Source organism: Cibotium barometz, chromosome 21 (assembly GCF_041138505.1).
Source record: "Cibotium barometz isolate CiBa-2024 chromosome 21, ASM4113850v1, whole genome shotgun sequence".
NCBI classification, from domain to species: domain Eukaryota; kingdom Viridiplantae; phylum Streptophyta; class Polypodiopsida; order Cyatheales; family Cibotiaceae; genus Cibotium; species Cibotium barometz.
Window position 1 is genome coordinate 13,870,522 of NC_141066.1, and position 12,789 is coordinate 13,883,310.

Consider the following 12,789-nt stretch of genomic DNA (forward strand, 5'->3'; position numbering starts at 1 on the left):
GAGTAGTGACTTTGGCAGCGCTTGGTTTGGAATCAACCCTTCAATACCACCTTGGCTCTGAGTAGTGACTTTGGCAGCGCTTGGTTTGGAATCAACCCTTCAATACCACCTTGACACCCCTTAAGACACACATAGCAAATCCCTTTGGGCTTTTGCAGCCTTGGATATGCTTGTTCCTCTCCTAGCTATCTTTGACCAAGCTACCAAAGGCACCCTGGAAAAGTAGTATAACATGCGTGCTAGCAACGGAAGACTTGATCGATGATTAATGCTGAGCAAAAATACGGATTAACGCTCATAAAGACAGTAAACACACACTAGAGAAGACCATAGAAATATGTACGATGATAGTCACAAATCTGAGACATAGATCTGCTCGTGCATAATCGTGCATGACTACCGATGCATATGCAAACGGTTACCTACAGCTCTCCATGTGAAAACGCACATGAGAACCACTGGCTTCTTTGATCCAGCTCTCGGGTTATTACATGGAGGATGCACCTCAAAACATTGCCTCTGAATCAATGTTGAATGCATGAAAGAATGGATGCCCTTCTATGACCTTTGACCTCCTTTATATAGGGATCTGATGGCAAGTCGTTTTCAAGTCAACCATCCATTTTCAAGTGATAAAACATCATCAAAAACACTATAAAACATGTCCATATTGTGCCCAACTTGTGTCCCAACCATTGGGCCATGTCCTAGGTGCCTATTAAAGGGGGGCTATTAAAGCTGCCCAAATCAGACCATATTTGCCCTACTCTTGCCTAGAGGAAGCACCTAAATGAGGTTCAAAACCCCCTTTATATAGGATACTTGATCGGGTGATTGCTGGTCATTTTCCAGTGAGCCACCAACACCTTTCAGGTCCAAAAACATCATCAAAAATGCCATAAAACTTGTCCATATTGTGCCCATCTTGTTCCCGTACCATTGGGCGCCTATTGGGCTGTCAAAACTACCCAAATCGGACCATGTTCTGCCACTACTCTTGCCTAAGAGGCGGCTGCAAATAAGATCCATGTCCATGTGTCACTCGTAGATCTGAATCCTGATGCACATGACAAGTGGATGGTGGGATCATGGCTGGAGCACACCAGTTCTTGTACCTTGGAATCAGCATCACGTGCTGCCTGCTGAACAGTGGGAAACATTTCTCTCCTCTAGGCCATTCACTTGGGTGCTTGGACTTTCAAATGAGTTGCTGCCAATGATCTCCACTATCACTGATCATATTGTTACATGACTGGCAACGGAAGCCCTTTAAAGATGACTAAGGCATGTGTTCAATTACTGAATCAGAAGTTGAGAGAAGAAGAGAGAGAAGAGATAGTAAGCTTTGTATAGTACTGTGGGTCCGGACTCCCAATTATCCACTTAGTCCATCAGCAATGCTTGGTGCTCCTCAAATAAATCCTCGTTGTCATGTGCACAGTGTGTATCTACCGTGTGCTACACACACACACAAGACTAGCTTCAAGGTTTGGGGAAGCTTGGAGCTAGGCAGGCGGATTGGCGAGCTGAGTTAGGGATAGACTAACGGGCGGACGCCCAAGTGTGAACGCCCGATGACCGGCCAAGAACCTATAAAAGGGTGGCCAAGGTTAGTCATTAGTCATATAGAGTCTCGCGTGATTTGTGAGAGCTCTATGGTCTGGAGCCTGGATCTAGTGCAGACGTGCGCCTACTTTACGCAGCCGAGACCGGCAGTAGTCTCGAGGCCTGCGAGGGTAGCTTCGTGGCGGTATGGGACGTCGCGAGGTAGAGATTGGTCGGTACGTCGATCTAGTTAGCTCAACTCGTGGCTCGGTGAGGACAGCCAAGTCTGTGGGCTTGCCCACGGCTGTCATAGTTGGGTGGTGAGTCAAGCCTGCACCCCCTTCTTGTTTGTTTGTTTGTTTGCAGGTTTCAAGTCTCGTACCAGGAGCGTTCTACGACGAGATCCTATGGGGTTTTGACAGTGGTATCAGAGCGTGCCTCGTGAACGAGCAGGTTGGAGGTACGGAAGATGAGGTCGAAGAAAAGGTATGAGTTCAAGAACCTTGCTGTTTTTTGTCTAGGCATACTTCTGTTTTTCAAATTAGTATGTGCTTTTTTCATCAAAGAAACCCGTGATGAGGGTGTAGGTGGTTGGCAGGGTTGTTTGCTTTGCAAGAAGAAGGCTGAAGATGTGTTTTGTAGTCATATGAACTGTTGAGAGAGAAAAAAGAAAAAAGCATGTTCGCTTTTGTTGGAACGAGAGAGAGAGCGAAAGAAGCGAACGCCGGCTATTTGCGGGTGCTGGTCGAGTATGGCTGGCCGGGCACGAGCATTGCTACCGGTTGTTGTAAACACAGGCGTGTAGGCAACCACGCCTACGCAGGCGCCCAGGCTGGCAGCCGGCCAAGCCTACGCAGGCACCCAGGCTGGCGGGCGCCCAGGCTTGCACGGGCGGGCGGGCGGCCGCACGGCCAGGCCTGTGCAGCCACGCGGCCAAGCCAAGGCGTAGGCTGGCGCAGGCCGCCCCGGACGCTTGAGCGAAGGCGGCGCCGGCAGGAAAGCATGCAACAACAGCCAGGTGGGCGACAACAACAACGCAAGCGCCGGCAACGCTAAATCCAGGAGGGGAGAGAAAAAAAAAACACTAAAAGCATTCACGCCAACTTCAGTTTGCTTTTGTTTTTTTTTAGATTAAACTTTTTTTTGAAGAGTTTAAAGACCCCCTAAGGTTTAAAAGTGTTTTTTTTTTAAGAAAACAGAATATATATATATATATATACATATACATGTACATGTACATTATTGGATAAATGTAATCCCAACTCCTTAGTCCAAATTAATATGTGGTTGATAGGCTAGTGGTCAGTGGTTGGTGTATAAAGCCTACAAATGGTTGGTGCATGTTGTTCATGCAACTCATGCAACTAAAAATAGGATAGAGGAGTCTCTAAATAAGGTGCAAGTCGTGATCAAGTGATTATGTAAGTTTGGTTCATGTCTAATCACAATTAGTGTCTTCTTGTGTTAATCTCATATCAATTTTCTGCATATACCAATTTTTGTCTCTCATATTCATGATGTCTTGTACAATCTTTGATCCACCTTGAGTATGTTTTTGATCAATATTCATAGCTTAGTTATCATATCCAACATTTGGTATCAGAGCTTGACTCAATTAGGTTTAGTTTATTAGCAAAAACCCTAATCAATTTCTTAATCACCATAGCCAGTTTTTTCTGTTTGAACCCCTTGCTGTAGTTTGATTCCATGTGTGCACCTGAGTGGATGAAACCCTAATATTATGATATAGCCTTCTTGCCTCGGTCCCACGCATCCCCTACAACAAAGGTCATCGCTCAATTTCATCGCAGCTAGGCGAATTTCTCATCGCCATCAGCGCAAACGTTTTTCTGTTCATTGAATCAATTCGCCGTCGTCCGTTCGAATTGTGCCAATTCCTTTGAGCTGTAGCAAGACTATCAAGTGAAGATTGTGCGTATCAAATCTTGTGCTATTTGGTGCACTGTAGCTGCTGTACGGAGCAAATTTCCAGTCACCCCTTTTCTGCAATTTTTGCTCCTTCAACATGGTGATACCAATTTTAAGTTATATTGATGATATTTTTGTTATTTGAGCTTAAATCATTTATGTGAGCAAGTTCTCAACATTAATCATCATATTTCATCATCGTGAGTTTCAAATTCCCCGACAAATTCAACGGAACTGGGTTCCATACCTGGCAAATCAAGGTGAAGAGCTACCTCATGAAGAAAAATCTGTGGAGTATGGTCAAGCCACTTACTGAAGATGAAGCTGGTATTTCTGCTGAGTTACAAGAGCTACAACGGCTACACTTTAAGCAAAAGATGAACAAACACTTGGTATTATCATTATTGCTTTAGAAGATGATTTTATTCATTATATTGATGATGTTGAGTCAGCTATATGAAAGCTTGGGAATTATTAGAGCGTACTTTTGGTGCAAAGGCAAAGCACTCCAAGATCAGTTTGAAGATGCAACTCTTTGATCTAACCATGGAGAGTAATGAAAATTTAGCAGCTTTGATTAACAGGTTGAAGAGCTTAATGACACAATTAGTTTATGTTAAATCTCCTGTTCCTGAAGAAGATGCTATTGCTATTCTGCTTAAAAGCTTACCTTGGAAAGTATCATAAATTCTTTGCAGGAAGAAGACAAGAAGATTACAAAGGATGTGATAGATCCTTATGCATATACTGTTACTACAACATCGGCAAAGAAGAAGTGTACTATTTGTGGTCATACAAATCATCTTACTAAGGATTGTTTCTCTAAACATCCTTGTGAGTATTGTGGAAAGACGAATCATCCATCCTCAAAGTGCTACTAAAAAGATCAAAAGCAAGCAAAGGCACATGTGGTTGAAGAAGTCAACCAACAGGAAGAAACAAATCTTTGTTCTAGTCTTAGTATAAAAGATGTAGATGAGGAGTATGCTTTTTAGATTATGTCATGTATGTGGTTGAGTCAAGACTTATGTTGTTCCAACTTGACGAGTTGTAGAGGAGAGTACACTACCCTATGTTGTTATTAAGGGGGGACTCTTACTCATTGTGTCAAGGAGGTTTGTTAGACTTGATTCATGTTTTGTAAGAAGTTGGTCTTAAGGGGGGATTGTTGGATAAATGTAATCCCAACTCCTTAGTCCAAATTAATATGTGGTTGATAGGCTAGTGGTCAGTGGTTGGTGTGTAAAGCCTACAAATGGTTGGTGCATGTTGTTCATGCAACTCATGCAACTAAAAATAGGGTAGAGGAGTCTCTAAATAAGGTACAAGTCGTGATCAAGTGACTATGTGAGTTTGGTTCATGTCTAATCACAATTAGTGTCTTCTTGTGTTAATCTCATATCAATTTTCTGCATATACCAATTTTTCTCTCTCATATTCATGATGTCTTGTACAATCTTTGATCCACCTTGAGCATGATTTTGATCAATATTCATAGCTTAGTTATCATATCCAACATACATGTATATATATATACATATACATATATATATATATACATATACATATACATATACATATTACATATATATATACATATATACATATACATATACATATATATATACATATATACATATATATATATATATATATAAACACAAAAGTAAAAGCTCAAGTTGCTTTTGGGAAAGATTATATAAACCCCTTAAGTGGGCTTCTTGCCACACATCTCTCAAGTTTTCAAGCTCTCGAGCTCTCAAGTTCTCTCGCACTATTCTTGTGCAAGATCGAATTCTCTCTCCACTTGCCCTCTTCAAGATGTCGACCCAAGAATCCGAGTTGGAGCCCCTTGTCGAATGCGAAGGCTTGCCGGCTACGGAAGATACCGATGCCGATCTTTTTGACGATTATGTGTCAAAATCATATTTCCAAGAGTTTAAAGTAGCTCTCGAAGCTTCTTCTTCGGAACGTCAAGCACAAATCGCTGCCCAGATGCAGGCCTTGCAGAACTCCATCTCTCTCTTGACCACTACCCTGTCTACTCTTTCGGGTATGGACCTTGGCCTCTGCTTTAGACCCCAACATTACTCCGGAATAGTTCGGAGGTGAGCAAAAGCAGCGTAGCAAGGAGATCGTGGACACTTGGCTACATAAGTGGCAAGTCCATTTTCAGTTTAATCCATATGATGATGAAAAAAGATCTAGTTAGCAGCAGGTTTCCTCTCACGCAAAGCTTTGCTTTGGTGGAAGGAACTCAACCCTAAACCAACGACTTGGGCACAATTTGAAGACGTCTTCAAGAAGGAATTTCTCAAGAAAGAGAATGATTATGATGTTATTGCCCGGTTTACCGCTTTGACCATGATCTCGCAGCACCTCACTTATGAGGTCTACCTCCAGAAGTTTAGGGACTTGCAGATAATCGTACAAAGATGGATCCCACTACTCTTTTGAGGTTATTCGTAGCCGGTTTACCAGACTCATACCGTTTACAAGTTAAAAATAACAAATGCAAAACTTTGGACGAAGCCATTCATTCAGCTCGTATCTATGATGATACAATGGTCTCTTCCAAGTCTAAACCCGTTACCGAGCAGGGGAACAAGCACAAAAGAAAGTTCTCCGCACCAATGGCTAACACGACTGAAGGAAAGTCTTCGAACCAACCTTTGAAGAATTCAAGTTCGACACCAGCGAAGAAGAAACGACTCCTTAAGGCTTTGAAGCTCAAGAAGGAGGGACGTCGTTTCATCTGCGAAGAAAAAGGACATATGCGTAACGAGTGCCCGAAGCAAAAGGGTGCAAAGACCAACGCAGGACCCAAGCCAAAGGCAGCTAACCAGTTGTCTTTGACAGGTACGTCAGTTGCTGTACTTTCTCGCCCTAGTACATGTTCTGATTGTCTGTTCAACTCTAAAGTTTTTGGCTTGCATGATCTTCTCCGAGTTTATGGAGAAGTGAATGGCCATAGAATCCACATTCTTCTACACCTTGGTTGTTAATTACAAACTTGTGCAAAAATTGGGTCTTGACACAACACCCAGCGATCATACCTATGAGGTACGCCTACTTGCGGGTCGGCAAGTATGGGATCGAAAGGTGGAGACACTACCGATCTGGATTCAGGACTACAAAGATACTCTGGAATACTATATTATGCACCTAGAACATGTAGACTTGTTATTACGGATTAAGTGGTTTAAGACTCTTCAAGTCCAAATAGATTGGTCTAGTCATATTTTTTCTTTTGAACATAGGAACACCCAGTATAGTATCATAGGTGATTGTATACATCTCAGGGACCTCTTGTAAATACAGTTGATTTTGGCAATATAATGGATTCTTCTTTGTATACTGCTTTCCATTGTGTATTGATTCCACTTTCTTCATTTCTCATACCTTCTATGGATGTCAATGAATTAAGTGTATTTGAAAGCAAAGAATTACAGAAGATACTTGATTCGTTTCAAGATATATTTTCTAAGGAACTGCCATCGGGTTTACCTCCTGAAAGGGCAGTAGATCATTGTATTGACCTGATCCCTGGTGCTCATCCTGTCAGTATTCCACCTTACAGGATAAGCCAAGCTGAGGAAGATGAGTTGGCTAAACAACTCGAAAATTATTTGAGGATGGGTCAGATCCGTCCAAGTAAATCACCTTGGGGTGCACCTGTGTTGCTTAGGAGAAAGAAGGATAACACCTGGAGAATGTGTATAGATTACAAGAGATTGAACAAGCTGACAATTAAGAACCGTTATCCTCTCCCTACATCAGATGACCTAATTGACCGGTTAGCAAAAGCGAAATATTTCACGAAGATAGATTTACGTACTGGCTATCACCACATACGTATTCATGAAAGGCATGTCGAAAGAACTGCCTTTCGGACTAGGTATGGCCATTACGAGTTTCTCATATTACCTTTTGGGTTAACCAATGCTCCAGCCACTTTCCAGCAAATGATGAACGATCTTTTTCGTGAACATTTGGTGGTTGTGTTCGTGGATGATATTTAGCATATAGTCATACTCTTGAGGATCATGTTAGACACCTCACGATTGTCTTATCTATTTTAAGACAGAATCGACTATATGCTAAAATTAAGTAAATGTGAGTTTTTCATGACAGACATCATTTACTTGGAACACAAGATCACTAGAGATGGATTGAGCATTGACTATGACCGAGTTCAAAAGGTTCTGGACTGGCCTATACCACGAACAGTGAAATAACTTCGTTCTTTTCTCAGTTTTGTTATTTTTCTTCGGAAATCTATGCGGGAGTACTCGCAGCTCACACTAGCGATGACCGACTTGTTGAAAGGTCGTGGACGTAAGTCAAATCAACCTATCACTTGGAATAACGATTTGGATATAGCCTTCAGACTTTTGAAAGATAAAGTCAAGGAAGCACCTATCTTGGCATTACCCGATCCTAGTCGACCTTATGTTCTTGAAACTGATGCCAGTGACTATGCCATCGGGGCTACTTTCTTTCAAGATGGTAGACCTATTGCTTTTGAAAGTAAAAAGCTAGACGACACTCAATCTCGTTGGCCAACCCTTGAAAAGGAGCTTTATGCTGTGATTCATGCTCTCAAGGTTTGGAGACATTATTTATATGGCTCCAAGTGTCTCATCCATGTCCATGTGGCATGCACATGGCATCCCGTCCTACCAAACTTGATGACAGTGATTTTTAGAAACTTGTTTTGAGAAGTTGGGAACAACTTTGAATTTGAGTTCCTCAGATCATCCTCAATCTGATGGCCAGACTGAAAGAGTGAATTAGATTTTGGAGGATGTGCTTCGAGCATATGTATCCAAAAGACAGAGTTCATGGGAGGATTATCTTCCTATGTTAGAATTTGCATATAACAGTACTAAGCATACGAGTACAGGTTTTAGTCCTTTTATGCTTATGTATGGTTTTCAACCTAGATCACCTGTTACAGTGGGATTCTCAGGACTTCAGCATGATGCAGCACGTAATCTTTTGCAAGATATGCAAGAAATGTTACATGTTGCGAAGGAATCTATTAGAAGTGCTCAAGACCAAGATGGATTTTATTCTAATAGACATCGTTCACCCAAAGAAATCCTGAAGGAACGATGGCGTATTTGCGAGTTCCGAAAGATTCCGAGATTTTATGAACAAGTCGATCTCCGAAATTATCCCCTAGATACTGTGGACCATTTCGTATTACACGACAAATTGGTTCAATTACATATGAATTGGATTTGCCTTCTCATGTAAAAGTTCATCTTGTATTTCATGTAAGTAGACTTAAGAAAGTACTGGGTGGAACAGACCATTTAGTTACTCCTCAAGAAATCATAGATGTCGAGGATATCACATTTGTTCCACACGAACCTGAAAAGATTCTTTGATTTCGTGAAAGAAGATTGCGTAATACGCTTATCACGGAATACAAGATCAAGTCGAAGGATCGTGTTGAGGAGGACGCTACATGGAAGACATTGACTACTCTTCAAAGAGATTACCCTGGCTTTTTAGTGAGCTCAAGAGTGAGCTTTTAGAGAAAGGGGAGTATGTCATGTGCACAGTGTGTATCTACTGTGTGCTACACGCACACAAGACTAGCTTCGAGGTTTGGGAAAGCTTGGAGCTAGGCAGGCGGATTGGCGAGCTGAGTTAGGGATAGACTAACAGGCGGACGCCCAAGTGTGAACGCCCGATGACCGGCCAAGAACCTATAAAAGAGTGGTCAAGGTTAGTCATTAGTCATATAGAGTCTCGCGTGATTTATGAGAGCTCTATGGTCTGGAGCCTGGATCTAGTGTAGACGTGCACCTGCTTTACGCAGCCGAGGCCGGCAGTAGTCTCGAGGCCCGCGAGGGTAGCTTCGTGGCGGTATGGGACGTCGCGAGGTAGAGATTGGTCGGTACGTCGACCTAGTTAGCTTAACTCGTGGCTCGGTGAGGACAGCCAAGTCTGTGGGCTTGCCCACGGCTGTCATAGTTGGGTGGTGAGTCAAGCCTGCACCCCCTTCTTGTTTGTTTGTTTGTTTGCAGGTTTCGAGTCTCGTACTAGGAGCGTTCTACGAGGAGATCCTATGGGGTTTTGACACTCATCCAGCCGTACTGCATCATGGATCCCTCAGTCCTTGAACTTGGTCATGAACTGGCGCTTCTCGTGACTTGATATGTCCAATGGAAGAGGTCCCATGTACTAATTCAGCCAACTGACACAAAACATAGGGTGCATTGTGCAACTAGGCAGTAACCAAAGTTGCATGGTCATGTCCTTGATCTTCTTTACAATCAAAAAGGGACCAAGACATCTAAACGGTGAGACGTGAGACACAATCCTTCTTCCAATCCGGAACTAGAAAACTTAAAGAACCATTTAATACCCAATATCACATCTACTCCTCTACAAGAAGCAACCAAGAAACCGTGCATGAACTTAATGTGTTGTATGATTGACTTAGCATTACGAGCTTCGAACTCAATTCAGACATTCATGCCTTTTCCAAATCCCGCTACTTCATGGTTAGCCAACTCCGTCAAGATTAACTTTCCTCCAATTATGCCCTAACTTACTTTCTTCTGATCTAGGGTCAACTAGGGTTAAGTCCCATCCCCTTGGTCTTGGATCCACCAGGAAGACCCTCAATGCTGCCTTGCTACCCCCATCAGCCAGCCCTTGGCCCAAAGGTACCCTCTAATAGGTGCCCAAAGACCTAATTTTGGTCACTGCTCCATGGCCCCTGAAACCTTAGGCCTTTTTTCCCCTACACTTGCATTGCTAGGTGCCTGTTAGAACCAAGGCTTTCACACGTGCTAACATTTACGACTTTAAGACTCTGACTGACTCTTAACTGGCCAGATACCTAACCAGAGGCGTAAATTGTTCCGGTGCAGTCATACATCATTACAGCATTCAAGTGGGTTACATTTGACGTCCAAGACTTGCACATAGGACTTGATACTAACTTCACACTACGACCTAGGTGCTGCCTGGTTTCATGCCCTTGAACAAAGGCTCACAAAATGCACCGTGCCCATCCCAGGTGTCTTGAGTGTACTGAATATGCAAAATGTCCACGTGGAACTCTAGTACAGCAAGTGTGCACATGACACATATAACGGCAACAGGTTGTTGTCAGCTAGGAGGTGCAACATAGGAAGCCCAACAAACCTCCCCACGCAGACCAAGTGGTAGGATGTCATGGTGCAGCTGACACATCAATCTTAGGACCTCTCGCTTCATCAATGCATCTGACCCATCCTCACAGCTGTTGATATGTGTTTAGTAAGATCCATGGGCCTGGCACATTTGCACCCCTCATGCTCACCATCTGAGAACCTTTTCCTTGGGTTCGGGGAACAGATTCAACTTCAGTGATGAAGAGACAGACCCAGGCTGGCAAGATTGGCCGGCTGACTACATGCAGGTGGTGTAGGTGTATGTGAGAATGGTCCCTGCTCAGCAAGCTAGGTAAACAAATCGTTAAAGCCAAACGGGGGGCACATTACTTGTGTTATAAAGACATAACCAGCTATACGATGCGATGGAAGAACTCCTCATGGAACCAAAAAATCAGAGCCAGCGTCATTTACAGAGCTATACATAAACGGAAAAACCCTACACACTTGAATGCATAAACTTGTCTTGAGCTACTTGAAACTGTGTTATAGCAAACGAACGTTCAGACCCATCGATGGAAGTGAAGATGACCTTGTAAATTATGGCGGTGAAGCGTACCTTGGAGGTAGAGATGAAGTGCGAGCAACTTGAATCCTGCGCGTAAGGCCATAGCCTGAGCCAGAGGCAATGAAGGAGGCCAGAGGAGAACACAAAGCCGCCATGCTTGCGAGAGAATGCCTTTAGAAACCAAAAATGTTATAGTAGAGGTTTTAAGACTTTGAGGGTTAGGGAGAGGATGGTAATTGCTCATGAATGAAGCCGCCATGCTTGCTAGGGGCACACGAGTGAAAAAAAATATTTAATTAATTAATGGAGGGGAACTTAGATAACATTTGATTTTGTTAGTAAGGTTTGACTATAGGATAAAAAAAACCTTACGTAATTAAATTTTTAGTTTTTAGAATGCCTTTAGAAACCAAAAATGTTATATTAGAGGTTTTAAGACTTTGAGGGTTAGGGAGAGCATGGTAATTGCTCATGAATGTGCACCCATAGATGGTAACAGATTTGTTCAAACATGTGAGATGAATGATGATTAAATTTTAAGAGTGTTTTGAGAATCCATGGAGAATACTGGAATGTTTTAAATATAGTGTGAATATTTTTTTTGCGCCAAAAAAGACAAAGATAAATATTCTTCGTGGTAGCCCCAAAGAAATGTATCTGGGGCCCAAAAAAATTCAAAGCAAGGAGAGAACAACTACAAGAAATATGAAACAAAGATACCCAAGATATCAAGGAGGATACTTGTGTGACAACCTTATAAACCATAATATTGTCCATCATTGCTCATTGATATAGAAGAAATCATAATGAAGGAAGCCAATGTTCAGATTGTACGTTCAGTAAAGACGTTTTTGGTCCAAACGAATTATTTCGTATTTATAGGGATCAATAAATGGACATCAGGTTCATATTTTGTTTGATCTTGGTAGTACTCATCACAATTTTATTGACAACATTGTAGTACAAAGGATGAAGCTGGAAACCACACAGAATGATCACATGTACAAGGTTAGGATGGCTAGAGGACAAGTCCAATTATGGGACAAGAAGGTGTCAAAACTACCATTAGACATCCAATTGTACTCAGATAGACTTGATTTTCATGTCATGAGCTTAGTCATGTAGACATAATTCTAGGGATGGAATGGTTTCATTATTTTAAAAATGATTTTTCTGTTGATTGGGTCAAACATTTTATGTCTTTCCATCACAATGGAAACCTTGTTACTCTTAAAGGAAACATTGTTGTACCCAAGGAAACTTTTATTATGAGCTTGAGTCAATCGAAAATCTTTTTAATTATGAACTTTTTCAATTGCTTATGGATCCAGTATCTTCATGTGCTCATTTTGATGTAAACACTATTTCTATAAATGTTTGGGAAAGTAAAGTGTTAAATTCCATAAAAACAAATTTTAGGATGTATTTCCTAATGAGTTACCTCATGGTGGATTACCTCCTAAACAAGATGTGAACCATAAAATTGAGCTAGTGCCAAGTGCAGAACCTGTTAGTACCTCCATAAAGTATTTCCTGATGAGTTACCTCATGGATTACCTCCTAAACAAGACGTGAACCATAAAATTGAGTAGTGCCAAGTGCAGAACCTGTTAGTATTCCTCCATATAG

The 12,789-nt window shown here is 42.0% G+C and overlaps 1 protein-coding gene across 1 annotated transcript in view; it reads right to left on the bottom strand.

Annotated features, from left to right (window-relative positions):
• Positions 1-11,375, bottom strand: part of CJD1 (Chloroplast J-like domain 1) — a 65,759-nt gene extending 54,384 nt beyond the window's left edge. The window contains exon 1 of the mRNA XM_086815401.1: positions 11,212-11,375. Within this exon, the coding sequence (XP_086671527.1) occupies positions 11,212-11,315 (104 nt within the window). The 5' untranslated portion in view covers positions 11,316-11,375. The remainder of the gene's footprint in view (positions 1-11,211) is intronic.
• Between the last annotated feature and the right edge of the window lie 1,414 nt (positions 11,376-12,789).